This window comes from Rhinatrema bivittatum, chromosome 4 (assembly GCF_901001135.1).
Source record: "Rhinatrema bivittatum chromosome 4, aRhiBiv1.1, whole genome shotgun sequence".
Taxonomy (NCBI): domain Eukaryota; kingdom Metazoa; phylum Chordata; class Amphibia; order Gymnophiona; family Rhinatrematidae; genus Rhinatrema; species Rhinatrema bivittatum.
This window is the reverse complement of record NC_042618.1, coordinates 425,546,126-425,562,646: the sequence shown is the minus strand read 5'-3', so window position 1 is coordinate 425,562,646 and position 16,521 is coordinate 425,546,126. Positions and strand designations below refer to the sequence as shown.

The 16,521-nt window shown below is 45.0% G+C and overlaps 1 protein-coding gene across 4 annotated transcripts in view; it reads right to left on the bottom strand.

Annotated features, from left to right (window-relative positions):
* Window positions 1-10,750: 10,750 nt before the first annotated feature.
* Window positions 10,751-16,521, bottom strand: part of NR2C2 (nuclear receptor subfamily 2 group C member 2) — a 380,432-nt gene continuing 374,661 nt past the window's right edge. For 3 of the 4 annotated variants that reach the window (XM_029601389.1, XM_029601390.1, XM_029601392.1), the window contains one exon: window positions 10,751-13,999. In XM_029601389.1, coding sequence (XP_029457249.1) covers window positions 13,825-13,999 — 175 coding nt within the window. In that variant the 3' untranslated portion in view covers window positions 10,751-13,824. The remainder of the gene's footprint in view (window positions 14,000-16,521) is intronic. The other variant, XM_029601391.1, reaches the window with a different exon arrangement.

The following is a 16,521-nucleotide window of genomic DNA, read 5'->3' as shown; positions in this document are numbered from 1 at the left end:
GATGTTACACATTACAAGAAATATATGCATTTATTATTTTGAACCCTCTTGAACCAGATTCAACGATTTCTAATTGTATAGAGTACTTCACTTATTTGAAAACCACAAAACAATTGTCCACAGTTTCTGCCTGCATAAGACACTCTGTACAGCAGAACATTTCTACCTGGATCAGGCTTTAAATGAACAAGATTTGGATAAGTTATTAGCAATTGTAGAAGTTTCCCTACAAAATTCTACTTTACACTAAATGTGTTTAACCATCAAATTATAAATCAAATGCATATTTGTATATTTTGATTTTTACAAGATCATAACGTTCATTCTACCATTTCAATATTGCAAGAAAACATAATTTTAAATTTGTGGGTCACAGAGTGCTGCTTATATTGATCGTCCAGTCCCTGCTCTCATTCTTTTTTAAGTTAACAATTAAGGGAAAATAAGCTTATATTGAGCCACTGAGGACTGTATACTATTGGCTAATAGGAAAGAACAAACATTTTTCAGGAAGCAAATGGAAATGAATGTGAAGCATCAGTGAATGATGCTTTGCATCACATCAAAGCCAGGTACACAGAACTGCTGCCCAAAATCTGCCAGACCTCATTGCTGTATTCCTTTCTAGTCCATGGTTATGCTGACAGCCTTAGACATGAGATGGTGACTTTTAGAAAACAGTCAAATATTAATCTAAAATATGAAAATTAAGAGTAAAATGCTACTAACACATTTCAGCAATGTAAACCCTCTATTATGTGTGCAGATGAATGTTTTGGATTTTAGATTTCTTGTTTTGTCCTTGTACATTCTGCATTTCTTAGCAAGTAACAGAAATGCTGTGTGTTAGTTTAGCCAGCCAGATTAAAGTGTTAATTTAATAAAAACCCTTGAAACATCAAAAAAGTTGCAAACACAGGAAATGGAACGCAAATAAAACAGTGACTCAATGGTAAACTTGTTTTCAACACATATAAATGTATGAGCACATACACACATATTATATTGTATTTATATACATTCACATTGTATATACAGTATATATATATATATATGCACATATGCATTAAAACACATGTAGATAGATATGTACACATACATTAGGTGCTTAATTTCTAGTAGTGAACCTGCAGAAATGCTATAAATCTGCAAAAAAAAAAAAAACAACATATAGACAAAATCCCATTCTTACAAGCCCCACAGCTGAAAGGAAGATAGATACAGTAGTGAGATAAATAATAATCATTCCTACAGAACCAAAGGAAAGTAATTGTGCTTTGTAATGTATTTATGAATTTAAAAGAATCAAAATAAAATCTATTTAACAGGCAATGGAGCACTAGCTGAGTTTGTGTCATAGCTCTTTTGAATGACTGGTACAATTAGCTGTTTCATGCCAGTGAAGATCCTGATAGTTTACTGAATCTGCTATTTCAGGTCCCCATGCTTATTCAGAAACTTAGGGGTAGATTTTCAAAGGGATACATGGGTAACCCCCGAAAACCTACCCCTGCGTGCGCCGAGCCTATTTTGCATAGGCTCGGTGGCGCGCGCAAGCCCCGGGACTTGCATATGTCCTGGGGCGAGGCCGAATCCTCCAGCACAGCGGCCCGTGCTGGGGGATGGCGAGCCGGCAGGCGTAACTCAGCGAGGTAAGGTTGGGGGGGGGGGGGGGGATTTAGGTAGTGCTGGGGGTGGGTTAGATAGGAGAAGGGAGGGAAAGGTGGAGGGAACGGGGAAAGCCATTGGGGCTCCCCTTGGGCTCGGCACGCGCAAGGTGCACCCCCTTGTGCGCGCTGACCCCGGATTTTATAACATGTGCGCGGTAGCGTGCGCAAATTATAAAATCGGGTGTACATTTGTGCACACCGGGTAGCCTGCACAAATGTACCCCGCGCACTTAAAATTTTAAATCGGCCCCTTATTGTGTAATTGCTGTGAAACGACCACTGTGACTGACTGAGCATAAGCAGGAAGTGACAAAACAACTTCACAGGACACTGAGAAGGTAACACGGCAGCTTCTGTGTACTGCTTAAACCTTGCTTGAATGCAGTTGCTAATAGGAGTGGCAAGAAACTAATAAACATATGCTGTAACCATTGGGAGGTTCAAGGCTTTTAACATCAATTCCTGGTTTGTGTTCCACTATTTTCATATTATACCTAATGTGACAAAGAATTAAGATAGCTGTGCCAAAGACACTTTACAGAAACGTCATGTTTAATTTTATTGGCAGATTTTGAGTTTTGGTCATGTTTTACCTTTTCTGTGTTATTGAAAAATATGAACTATGAATCAAAAAAATGTGGGTGGTTTCATAAATGCTGATGAAAGGGGCATTCTGATGCCATCTTTCTAATAGACATGAACATAATTTCTGGGGAAGTTTGACAGGTCACAAACCCGACAAATAATACAACACTTTATTGTGAGCTACCTGGTTTAAATTGTTTATTAACATTTCGTAGCTATGTAATTAATGGCAAAAAATCTTAAACAATTTATAAATTTTTTTAAATTACAGCTCAGTGGCTATAATGTGTTTATTAATATTGCTTTATAATAAGTGCTTGACCTCGAGACATTAGTAACTAACTAGAAAGAAATTAGCAATATATTTCTGCAGAAAATCCTCAGCCCTCAATATTTACACATCTATTAAATGTTAATAAACACTTTATAGAGATATACACAATGGTTTCTTGGCTTTTTTGGTACAATGCTTCTAAGAAAGAAAGGTAAGACGACGTGGGGATGTATTTTACTAGTAATATAAGGTGGACTCCTACACATACAAATACTAGGAATGTGTTGCAGACCTATCATGGGCACATCTTATTATGCATTGTCTAGGCACAGCTCTTTTAATTTGAGCTTGGACCCTTTTTTATTTTATATAGATCCCAGTTACCAACCATTTCAGACTCTTTCTCAATACCAATATTAAAAGCAAACACAATCAAATTTATTTAATTGGTTTCATATGATCCTTATATACTCAGACTAATCAAAATGCCACTGTTTAAATAATGAATAATAATAAAACCACACACTTATGCAGGTATAAATCACATTTTTAGATATATTAACCAAATTTCTGTTCATTCTGATTGGTTAAAATAAGTAAATGTACTCATGAAACTGCACTGAAGGTGAAGCAGTACATGCCACAAACACTGCCCTGTACTAAAAAACAGACTAAAAGGTTACAGACTGTCTAAGACAAAGTGAAAGGAGTTAAAGCAGAAATACTACCAATTTGTTTTAAATACTAACATGGTCATTTATCAAAATGCGTTAGGGCATTATTGCACGCATTAGGGCCCTAACGCCCGCAATAACGCCGTAATGCACACGATAAATAATGCATCGTGAAATGTGTATGCAAATTTAAAATTAGTATTCAACTAGGAGGAGTTTGGGCAGAGTAAATGGAAATGAGGGTTGGTTAACGTGGGATGCGATAAAGTAACACATACTATCCCGGGATTTATGCTGGAAATAATTACACCTTTCTTCTGTGCGTTATGCCTATGTTAGCTGTGAGGTACTGGTCGAAAAGGTATTTATCGCAAATGATGGTTCCGGAGGGACAGGGGAGGGGAGAGAGCGAGAGAGCCTCTGTGGAGGCTCATTTATATTTGAACTTTTTATACCATTATAAGAAGAAGCATTATGAACTCAGGGTCATACGAATAAACAACACAGTTACCATCAGTGAAGATTTAAAGTGATTTGGAGTAATGAAAGGTGAAAGAAGAGTAGTGCATCAAGCTAGGTAGAGAGAAAACTGTGCTGTTTGTATGTATGACTGTGCATGTAAAACTGCCCCCAAAACCCACCCCACCCCGAGTTACTAGTGCCCCCTCTTATAGTGGTATAAATAGTTAACTTTTTTGTGAGTATCTACAGAGGCACTCTCTCTCTCTCTCTTGTGATAAAAACCTTTCGGTTGGTATGTGGCTGCGTTTAGATTACTCAGTGTGCGATGTGAAAATAAAATGCGGTGTGATAATGGTATCACACATTGAGGTAAATACCGATGCGGTATCAGGAAAATTAGCCTAATCATGCCCCCCCCCCCCCCCCACTTTTTTTTTTTTTAATCACGGGTGCTATTTTCACTATATTTATAGCAAAATTATGAATCTAGGTCTTTATTTGGCAGTTAAATAAATTCACTGATTTCCTTTTATGTTCTGATTTTAGTTAATTCCAGAGGCAATATTAGCATTCAGTGGTTTCAAAGCTCCTCCTATGGAGTCACTCACACCTTTATTAATCTGAATAAATTAGGGGTACTGCTGTGCTGATCCTCATTGAAACCTCATGCATGCAGTATGCAGACACATGTAACATGAATACTGCACAAGAAGCAACAGTGATATAAGAAAAAACAAAACAAAACTATTATACCAAAAAGTATAATATACGAAATAAGATATAACAAAAATAACTCTAGTAACTAGGCCAAAACAGGAAGCAACACAGGCAAGATTGTATTTTGTAAACTCTAGCTTGTACTGCCACTTTAAGTAACATAACCCCAATCAGTTATTAACTGGACTAGCCAGTGGTTTTTAAATAGTGTAATGTCATTCGACTTTAAGAGACACTATCCTCCTTTAAAATTCAAAAACAAGTTGGTTAAAATCTCTCTCTGTTCTGGAGTGAAAGAGACATGGAAGTTGGTGAAGGCAGAAGCTCACATGGGGCCAGAAATAATGAGCATACCACAAGGACCCAGGACTCTACATGAACACATATGTTGAAAATTGCTTACAGCTCTAAAACCGTTTTACATTTTATTGCACATTGCCTGAAAAACTATTACCAAAATGTCAGCAAAAATGTAAGAGAGTAAAACTAGCAGAATAAACATGGACACCATTTTCATATAGCCCATGTACTGGCAAAGTACACAGGTATTTTTACCATGCATACAGGACCGTTGGAAAGGGCAGGCAAGATGCGTGTCAGCGCTGAATACCACACTGCTGTAGTCAGTACAATGGCAAAAGAAGTATTGTATCTACTCGTATATAAGTCGATATGTTTATGCTGTAAAAAGGAAAATTGGTTCTTACCTGCTAATTTTCGTTCCTGTAGTACCACGGATCAGTCCAGACAGTGGGTTGAGCCTCCTGTCCAGCAGATGAAGCCAGAGAAAAACTGAAAAGGTATCCTGTATGAGGACAGTGCTCACCCTGCGATCTTCAGTATAAACGTTACCAAAGCAGATAAACATCAACGGATTGAACCCGAATAAGATCAAGCAAGTAAACAATTAAACAGGAATAATATAATTCAAGTTAATGCAAAAAAGGAACAGTGCAAGAAACAGCTCTTGTTTATATGGTAGATATATCCAGTGCCATATAATACTGGCATATAAAAGTTCTGCAAGGAAGAAGGCATTCTCCACATCACTTAAGGAAAAAAACTACGAGCAGACTGAAAAATGTAGAACGGGAGGGAGTCTGGACTGATCCGTAGTACTACAGGAACGAAAATTAGCAGGTAAGAACAAATTTTCCTTTCCCTGTACGTACCCGGATCAGTCCAGACAGTGGGATGTACCAAAGTTTCCCTAACTAGGGTGGGACCGAGACAGTCCCGCTCGGAGTACATGTCTGCTGAAAGAACCAAACACTGGCACCTGAACGTCCAGACGATAATGCCGAGCAAAAGTATGCAGAGATTTCCAAGTAGCTGCTCTGCAAATTTCCTGCAGAGAAACCAGCTGGCTCTCCGCCCATGAGGTAGCCTGTGACCACAGAGAATGGACTTTTAGTCCCTCCGGAACCTGCTGACCCTGACAAAGATACGCAGCCGCGATCGCTTCCTTTAGCCAGCGAGCTAGTGTGGCGTTAGAGGCCTTCTGTCCCCTATGAAGCCCACTCCATAAAAAAAAAGAGATGATCGGAGACCCGGAACTCATTGGTAACCTTTAAGTACTGCAGAAGAACTCTCTTAACATCCAAACGTCGCAGATCACCCCCAGACGTGTTAGCAATATCCTCCGGAGAAAAGGCAGGAAGCTCCACTGACTGATTCACATGAAAGGAGGAGACAACCTTTGGGAGAAAGGAGGGGACCATCCTTAGAGAGACCCCCGAATCCGAGAAACGCAGGAAGGGCTCCCTACAGGCTAAAGCTTGCAGCTTGGAAATCCTTCTAGCCGAGCAAATAGCCACTAGAAACACCGTCTTGAGCATCAGATCCTTAAGCGTGGCATGCCAGAGGGGTTCAAAGGGCGCCTCGCAAAGGACACAAAGAACCAGGTTAAGGCTCCAGGACGGGCAAGTAGCCAGAACCGGCGGATTCAAATGCTTAGCCCCCTTAAGAAGACGAGCGACATCCAGATGTGCCGCAACCGTATAACCGTCGGGCTTGCCTAAGAGGGAACCGAGAGCCGAAACCTGAACATGCAAAGAATTGAAAGACAACCCTTTAGAGAGACCATTCTGGAAGAAAGAGAGAACCAAGGAGGTGGGAGCCCTGCGCGCCGACACCCCAGCTTCCGCACATATATTGTCAAACACCTTCCAAACCCGAACATAAGTGAGAGAAGTAGAGGTTTTATGGGCCCGAAGCAATGTGGATATCACCATCACCTCCTCCTTATAGCCCCACTTTCTTAGTCACCGCCGCTCAAAAGCCAGGCCGCTAGATAAAAGTGATCCGCCTGATCAAAAAATAAGGGACCTTGTTGTAGAAGGTTGTGGAGGTGAGCGAGACAAAGAGGGCCGTCTGACGTGAGATTCACTAGATCCGCGAACCACGGTCTCCGGGGCCACTCCGGCGCGATAAGAATGATGACCCCTTGTGAAGTTCGATTCTTCTGAGTACCTTTCCCATCAAAGGCCAAGGTGGGAACACATAGAGGTGTTACTGCCTCTGGTACTGCCCTGGCCTCGCTGGGCCAGGGCAGTACCAGAGCATCCACGCCCTCCGAGCAGTGCTCCCTTCTGCGACTGAAGAACCAGGGAGCCTTTGCATTGCTCAAGGTTGCCATCAAGTCCAAGTGGGGAGCCCCCCACCGGCACACAACAAGATCCATCACTTCTTCGGACAACTCCCACTCTCTGGGATCGAGATGCTGACAACTGAGGAAGTCGACCTGAATATTCTCCTTCCCTGAAATGTGGGAGGCCGCCAGACGGTCCAAATGGCGCTCTGCCCATGCGAACAGTTTGCTGGCTTCCAGAGCCACTAGGCGACTCCTGGTGCCCCCCCAGCGGTTAATGTAAGCTGCCGTGGTAGCATTGTCTGAGAGGACTCTCACTGCTTTGCGGCTGAGCAAGGGAAGGAAGAACTTGAGTTCCAGGCGGTTGATATGCCACTTGGATTGGCTCGTGGACCAACGTCCCTGAATCGACTGAGACTGACATAACGCTCCAGGTTGGTGTCCATCATCACAACAATCCACTGGGGGGTTTCCAGGGACATGCCCTTCAACAGGTGATTGAGTGAGAGCCACCACCGCATGCTGGTGATGGTAGACTCGGGAAGTGGTAAGGGCACCCGAAACTCCTCCGATACCGGCTTCCAATGGGCTAACAAAGCTTTCTGCAAAGGACGCATATGCGCAAACGCCCAGGGCACCAGATCTATAGTGGAAGCCATAGAGCCCAGTACTTGGAGGTAGTCCCAGGCCTTGGGTATCGGGAGAGATAAGAGATGCCATACCTGCATCATGAGCTTGAGCGCCCGGGCCTTGGGCAGGGAGATCTTGGACACGCAAGTGTCGAACCGAGCTCCCAGAAATTCTAGAACTTGAGAGGGCATGAGGTTGCTCTTGGAGTAGTTGACTATCCACCCGAGGGAGGACAGCACCGACACGACACGACTGACTGCCATCGCACAGAACTTCTCCGACTTCGCCCGGATAAGCCAGTCGTCCAGGTAGGGATGGACTAGGACTCCCTCTCGCCGGAGGAAAGCTGCCACCACTACCATCACCTTGGTGAACATGCGAGGCGCGGTGGCGAGCCTGAACGGAAGAGCTTGAAACTGGAAGTGCCGGCCCAGTATGTCGAAGCGAAGAAACCTCTGGTGTTCCTTGCGAATCGGGATGTGAAGGTAAGCTTCTGTGAGATCGAGCAAAGCCAGGAACTCGCTGGAGTGAACTGCCGCTATGACCGCCCTCAGGGTCTCCATCCGAAAATGGGGAACCTGAGCGCCCGGACTCGCTTGAGGTCCAGAATCGGTCGGAAGGAGCCGTCCTTTTTGGGGACGATGAAGTAAATGGAATACTGGCCGGATCCCTGTTCCTTTGGGGGAACAGGGACTATGGCCCCCAGCTCCAAGAGCCTGTCGAGAGTCTGACACACCACCAGTCGTTTTCGACTGCCGCAAGGAGAGATCAGGTGACGGTCCGGAAGGTCCCGAGCAAATTCTAATGACCTGTGCATAAGTTGGACCCTCTGATCCATAGTAATTTTGGCCCATTCCTCGAGAAAAAGGGACAGACGTCCCCTAAGGTGTGAGCAGAGGAATGGGCCAGCCGCATCTCATTCTGAGGACTTCGTGGCGGATCCATGGGGGTTGTCATCCCGAAAAGGCCGAAGTCCCCGAAAGGAATGAGACCATGCCTGCGACCTGGTGGAGGGTAGTCCGCTGGAAGTACCCCCGCGGTTTGTTGTACCTGCACTGACCCCTGAAACGACAGCGCGAAGGAAAAAAGAATTTGGACTATTGAGGGCGGACCTCAGGCAGCTTATGAACCTTGTTGTCACCTAAGGATTTAATAAGCTGTTCCAGGTCTTCCCCAAAAAGCAACTTACCCTTGAAGGGGAGAGTGCCCAATTGCGACTTGGAAGAGGAATCCACCGCCCAGTTCCGCAGCCAGAGGAGTCGCCTGGCGGAGACCGCGGCCTGTACCTGAAGGAAATCATAAAGGGCATCAGCTCCATACGCAATTGCACCTTCGAGCCGCTCTGCTTGTTCGGCCTTTGCAGACGGGAGGTCCTGGGTGCTGAGTAATTATTGAACCCACCTGAGGCTTGCCCGCTGTATGAGACTGCTACAAACTGTCGCCTGGACACCTAAAGCCAGCACCTCGAAGATCCTCTTGAGATGGAGCTCCAAATTGTGATCTTGAAGATGCTTTAAGGCCGTTGCCCCCACCACCAGGATGGTGGTGCGTTTGGTGACCGCCAACATCGAAGCATCAACCTTGGAGACCTTAAGCATTTCGAGAGCCTGGTCCGGCAGAGGATATAGCTTATCCATTTCCCTGCTCACTCGGAGCCCAGACTCGGGGGGGCTCCTATTCCTGGAGGAGGAGCTGCATAAGCATAGGATGGAATGGAAAGGTACGAGGCGGAGCCCTCAGCCCCGCTAGGACTGGGTTGATAGTACGGGAGGTGGAGGTAGTGGCAGGTTCTTCCGAGGGAACCTCGATCCCAAGTTCATCCAGAACAAAGGGAATAAGTGGCTCAAGCTTTTCACGTTTAAATAAGACCCATGGGTCATCGCTCTCCACGGGTGGATTTACAAGCAACAGATCCGGGTCCACATCCAGATCTGGCAGCAGAGCGGGCTGAGGAGGGTCAGGTGGGTCTGGTCCCCTGGGCACTGTCCTGACCCTAGTAGCACTCTGCGAATCTGGAGCACCAGAGCCCTGGCCACAGACCAAGTGAAGAATTTTCACCGGGGGAGGGCCCGGGGTGGGGTCCCCCTGTTCCTCCAGGCTTGCCAAAAAAGACCTGTGTAAAAGGAGCACAAACTCAGTAGAAAAAGGGTGGTGTGCTCTGCCAGGCACCTGAGGGGGAGAGGCCCCTTGGGGAGGGTCAGAACCTGCACCAGGAGAACCCATGGGACTTAAGTCAGGCGGTGATTGAGCTAAATCCGGCTTCCCTCCTCCCTGAGGCTCCGAGTCTGCTGTGAGGTCCGGGCACAAGATGGCCGCCATTCCCGCAAATTTTTGCAAGGAGGACGGCCCGGATGCATGATTCCTGACCCGACCTTGGGTCGTCGATTTTGGAGGTGCCGCGGAGGGTCTCTCCCCTCCGGGCAAGCAGACCGAGCAGAGGCCGTTGCCGGAGAGTCGCGAGGCAGGCTCCCCGCAGGCAATACAAAAAGCTGATCTCGGCATCAGGGGAAAAGTTCAGCCGCGAGGGAATTAGCTGAGACTGTCTGCTCTGAAGCGCAGGAGCCAACGAGGCAGCTCCGAGCTGCTTCTTTCCCTGCCGGTCGGCGCTCAGCTGTGAGAATAGCCTTTTTCCTCTTTGAAAGTCTTTAATATTATTTTTTTTTTTTTTTTGAGAGGAGCTTCTTAAATAGCCTTTATTTTTGCCACAGCAGAGGAATTAAACATCTCTGCAACTGGACCCGAGGCATAGCTCATCTCTGGGTTCACAGAGGGGGGGTGACTGGACCACCAGTATCACCCCTAGGAAGGGAAACTGAGAGGCCACTGGGAATAAGAGACCTAGGCTGATTACTCAAGGGGAAAATCCCCCCTAGGTCTCCACAAGAGCTAGGAGACAGAAACTGTCTCCTGTGAAAATAAAACACACTGTTCATGTATCTTTTTTTTTTTTTTTGTTTAGATAATACTTGCTTGACCCAGAGAAGACAAGAAGGAAAACTTCACAAGAGAAGAAAATAAAGAAATATCACTAAGAAGATGGAACCGCAGGTTCGTCTGTCTGCATCTGCTGGAGCCAGAGAAATACTGAGGGTCACAGGGTGAGCACTGTCCTCTTACAGGATACCTTTTCAGTTTTTCTCTGGCTCCATCTGCTGGACAGGAGGCTCAACCCACTGTCTGGACTGATCTTGGTACGTACAGGGAATAGGCCTTAAAAAGCCGGTTCAACTTATGCATGGGTCATGCCAAAATTAAGAACCAGCCTGTCGCAGCTTGCAGCATGCCGCTGCACTCAATGACTACCTAATGCATTGCACAGTAAATACAACTGACCTGACCCTTATCGCTGATTCCTATTACCAAATTTGTCCCAGGGGACAGGTTTCTTCGGCTGCACAATGAAGCCAAATATCTGGGGTGTTCTGGAAGCATTTCAGGGAGGAGCAGAATTAGCCGCATAAGTTAAGCTAACTCAGATATCTGGAGTTAGCCATTTAACTTATGTAGCTAACTCTGGTTGTGCCACTGACCCATCCTAAAGTGAGTCACATAAACATATGCAGCTAACTTTAAAATACTCAGCTAGTTAGCTGGATAGGTTTATTTGGCTAACTAGCTGAGCTGCTCAGCAGCTGAATATTGCCCCCATTGCATCTTGTGCGCTGCGTGACATTTTTAAATTTGTACATGGTTTTTCTTGAATTCTAGGCTTACTTTCCTGATAGATCACTCATTTTAAACCTCAATTTATATACTGGTCAATGCATTTCAATGGACTTTAGTCTCAAAATCACCTACCGATTTATACATGAGATAGACTTATAGATGAGTATATATGGTAAACTGTGTGGAAGGGGATTGGTTGGATGGCCGCAACATTGAGAGGGGATATTTTCCTAATCGATAATCCAGGACACCATTTAGCCTGACTATGGTCTTGCATATATACATTTAATTAAAAATAGTTACATAAAATATGCCCACTAAAAATGTTTATGTACTTTACACCTGCTACTTTTAAGGGCAGCTAACAGTGAGAGGTGGAGTGCAAGCATTTTGAAAATGGCCAGCATGTGCACTGTTTGCTCCAGCAGCTTCAACCCACTCACAGCTAAAATTATACACAGTAGAGAAGCCCAAGCAGAGGATGGCAATTTTCCGACAAGCCCATTTACCCAGGTAAATTAAAAAAATTGTCAATATATGGAGGTCATGTGCACAGAAGTATTGTAGCATTATGGAGGGGCAGGGCTGTTTAAAAGGATATTTGAAAATATTTAAACACTGTATAGCTGGGGGACGGACGGACACATATTTCAGCTCCCTGAAACAGGCAATTCAGTTATAACAATGGGTAAAACCTTAGCAAATACTTGTACTTTCGGGTTCTTGCTACTGCTAGAAATGTATGTAAATACCTACCCTCTATGTAAGAGGGTAAAATTACATGTACAGTCTTCTATGCATGTACTTTTCCCTGCAGTGAGATGTCTCTGTGGGGCAGGAATGGAGAGGTTTGCACTTACACTTACACTTCATGTATACTTTTCCTGAAGAAAAAAAAACATTACCCACATAAATTAGTAGGTGTAAATGTGGTAATTTTTAAAGGTAAATTCTGCAGGTAAAAATTTACCACAGACTTTACAGTAATATGGACAGTTATTAACTTATCTCTTAAATGGACACAACATGTAAAGCTGAAGAGTGATCTCAGGGGAAGAGACTGTTAAAATCTTTACTGGAGTGCACTAAGAATTTCAATACCAGTTCAAAAATGTTCAAAGATCATTGAATTAAAATTTTTTTGTAGAAATACAGTGCTGCTCTGAAAAGAGCATGTTTTTTGCCAGCTCAGTAGTACTACTGCTTTAACAACATATCTAGACAGCTGGAAAGGATAGGAATGAATTAATAAATAGCTATCATAGAGAGTGTATGCATCAAATTCAGATGGAAGAGGCTTTAAGAAATTTTGATCATCGTGGGTCCTATTCAATAATGACTATGTTGCCATAGCCAACAAAAGGGAGAAATCCTTTAAGAAATCGTGATCTATCCTGGCAAGCAGTTGGCTTCCGTACCTTCCAATTCACGTAATTCCTTTAATATTTTCTAACTCACATAAACACAGAATATGACAAGAGATAAGGACCATGAGGGCCCATCTAGTCTGCCCAGTTTCATTCCAGGTTCAATGTCACAGACTTCAGTTGATCTCTGATTTCCTTCCACTTCTTCACAAGTAGGGATCCTTTGTGACTATTCCAGGCTTTCTTCAATTCCGTTACTGTTCTTGTCTCCACCATCTCCCCTGGGAGTCCATTCCATGCAGCTACTACCCTATCTGTGGAGAAATATTTAGTGATGTTGCTCCTGAGTCTACCCCCTGGAAGCCTCATACTGTGACCTCTTGTTTTAGTGCATTCTTTCCACTGAAAAATGTTTGCTTCTTGTGCATTTTTTAAATACCTTTGAGGTATTTGAATGTCTCACTGATTGTGCTACAGCCGTTTCACTAATTTCCCACTGCAAATCAAACCAAAGGTTGGTTAAGCAGAGTTCAGTTGAACATTATGAATACATTTACTTTAGCAGTGCACATTTACCAATAACCCCAGAAAGTTACAAACAGTGAAATCTTTTTCTCTGCATAAATGATTGTCTGCTGTATCCATCTAAGTTTTCACAGAAAGCACTAGCATTTTGGCCAAAGACATACAAAATTTTCCACGTGCCCTGTTTCCTAAGCAGGATATTGATATCATCGTTTCAATAGGAAGTGCTCAGAAAAGTGCTAAAAAGCTTATTACCCTGGCAAGTCCAAGGACATTTCTTATATACATACTGTTCTTTATTTTAGTTCTTTTTAATACTAATATTAATACTAATCTCTGTCATTATTAGAAAACAAGACTCTAGTGTTAACAATTCATTGGCTGCCCTTTGAAAATGTTTTCGTTAAATACCAACGTGTTACAGTGTGTATCAGTAATCTGCTCTCTTTTCTATGGAAGGCTATGAAATAATTATCATGGCAGAAAAAAATCTTGGTTTTTATCTGTATTTTTCACTGGGGATAAATAGATGAGAAGCATTTTGTCAGGAAACATAGAACAGCACTATCACTAGAAACATCTGCATGGACTATAAAGTCACTACTTTTGCTCATGTAGTTTGTTAGATGTGTGGTTTACCAGTTCCAAACTGTTTTTTATTCTTCTAGGATGTTGTGCCCGTTATCTGCCCGTTATATTCGGCTGTCTCCATTTTCAGGATATATGGGATTATGCTATCAATCGGAACATTTCCAATGAGACCAGTAAAAAAAAGTTCTTCTGTGATGCTGGAACTCATCAGTCGGAGTGCTGGGAGGCGCACGAGTATTCGGGCGAGCCTGGAAAGGAAATTCCAACAAATTAAGTAAGAAAATCTTCTTACATCTGAATGATTATATCATAGCATCCCTCAAGCAGCAATCAAACACAACTGGTCTGAATATAGTAGCATTGCTTACCTGTAACAGGTGTTCTTCTAGGACAGCAGGATGTTAGTCCTCACACATGGATGACATCATCAGTGGAGTCCAGCACGGAAAACTTATGTCAAAGTTTCTAGAAACTTTGGCATTTGACTGGTACACTAAGCATGCCCAGCATACCACTATCCACGTATCCACACGGGGTTCCTCTCCAGTCTCGTAACATAGAATTATGAAAAAATAAAACAACAAACATAGGAGAAACCCAACTCTGCGGGGTGGCGGGTGGGTATCGTGAGGACTAACATCCTGCTGACCTAGGAGAACACCTGTTACAGGTAAGCAACTCTGCTATCTCCTAGGACAAGCAGCAAGTTAGTCCTCACACATGGGTGAATCCCTAGCTACAGGTTGTTCTCGAACAACAAGACCAACAGGCACCCAACCAGGTGCCAACAGCCACAACAACATAGGTGCTGTTGGTAACAGCGGGAAACAGCCTGAACCCTCCAAAAAAGGGCCCTAGGCAGGAAGAGTTGGGTTCTACAGTTGAAAGAGATTCCAGAGGACAGACTGGCTGAAGCTGCTATCGTGTTAGCCATCCTTGTCCAAACAGTAGCGAGCAGCGAAGGTGTGGAGGGAGCTCCACATCGCAGCCTTGCAGATCTCAGTCATGGGGACTGCTCTCAGGTGGGCCTCCGAAGCTGCCATGGCTCTGACAGAATGAGCCTTGAACATGGCCCCCAAGCTGCAGTCCCGCGTGCGCATTGCAAAAGAAGATGCAATCTGCCAGCCAGTTAGACAGGGTTTGCTTGGCAACCATAACTCCTAATCTGTTCCTTTCAAATGAGATGAAGAGTTGCGTGGACTGCTGGGGGCCTGCTGTCCGCTCCAGGTAGAAGGCCAAGGCTCTCTTACAATCCAAGATGTGCAGAGCCCGTTCGCCCTAGTGTGAATGAGGCTTGGGAAAAAAGGTGGGTGGGCAGGACGATTTACCAGTTAACATGGAAATCCATCACTACTTTAGGCAGGAATTTAGTGTGTACGCAGAACCACCCTATCATGGAAGAACTTTGTGTATGGTGGGTACATCACCAATGCCTGAAGCTCACTGACACTGTGCGGCAAAGTGACTACGAGCAAAAACATGACCTTTCAGGTTAAGTACTTCAGTTCACAGGTGCGCAGAGGCTCGAAAGGATCCTTTCATGAGCTGAGCCAACACTAAATTAAGGTCCCAGGACACAGCAGGAGGCCACAAGGGAGGCTTCAACTGAAGCAGACCTCACATAAAATGCCCCACTATGGGTTGCATAGAAATTGGTGAACCATCCACCCCCTGGTAGTAGGCCCCGATGGCACTCAGATGTACCCTGACAGAGTTTTGTCTTTAAGCCAGCATCCACAAGGTGTAGCGGAAAATGTCCTCCACTTCAGGCCATAAGACTTCCTGGTGGAAGGCTTCCTGGAAGCCACCAGGACCCAAGACACATCGTCCGACAAGACAAGAGGCTGGAGGATTAGCCTCTCAACATCTAGGCCATCAGGGACAAGCCCTGAGGTTGGGATGGCGCAGCCTGCTCTGATCCTGTGAGATGAGGTCGGGGGAAGTTCTCAGACCAATTGGTTCTCAGACAGCGAGATCCCGCAGGAGCGGGAACCAGATCTGCCTCGGCCAGTGAGGGGCTATGAGGATCATGGTCCCCCTGTCCTGCTGGAGCTTCAGGAGAGTCTTCATCACCAGCAGAAGCAGAGGATATGCATACAGAAGGTGATTGTCCCAATGACGGGCAAAGGCATCTGAGGCTGGTTTGCTGACCCCCCTGTACAGGAAGCAGAATTGTTCCACCTTGCTTTTGCAGGGGGAGGCGAAGAGCTCCACATCTGGGGTTCCCCAGAACTGGAAGATCTGATCCGCTACCTCCTGACTGAGGGACTACTCGTGGGGCCGGAAGGTTTGACTCAGCCAATCCGCCACCACATTCTCCATCCCGGTCAGGTACATAGCTCTTGGCAGTATGCCCTGAGACTGAGCCCATAACCAAATCTGAACTACCTCTTTGCTTGCTGATATACCACATCGCCACTTGGTTGTCAGTCTGGATCAGGACCACTTTGTTAGACAGGCAATCCCTGAATGCCCACAGCGTGTAATGGATCACCTGAAGCTCCAGGAAGTTGAATGACACCGAGCTTCCTGCGCAGACCACAGACCCTGCGTGTGGAACCCCTCCACATGGGTGTCCCACCCCAGGGTGGATGCATCCGTGGTAAGCACAACTTGGGTAGAGGAACACTGAAAGGAAACCCCCTGCTCCAAATTGGGCAGGCTCTCCCACCAAGACATGGAGATCCTGAAAGCCAGAGTAACACGGATGCATACGTGGAGGCCTGAGTGGCTTGTTGCCATTGGGACCGCAATGTCCATTGAGCTCTGC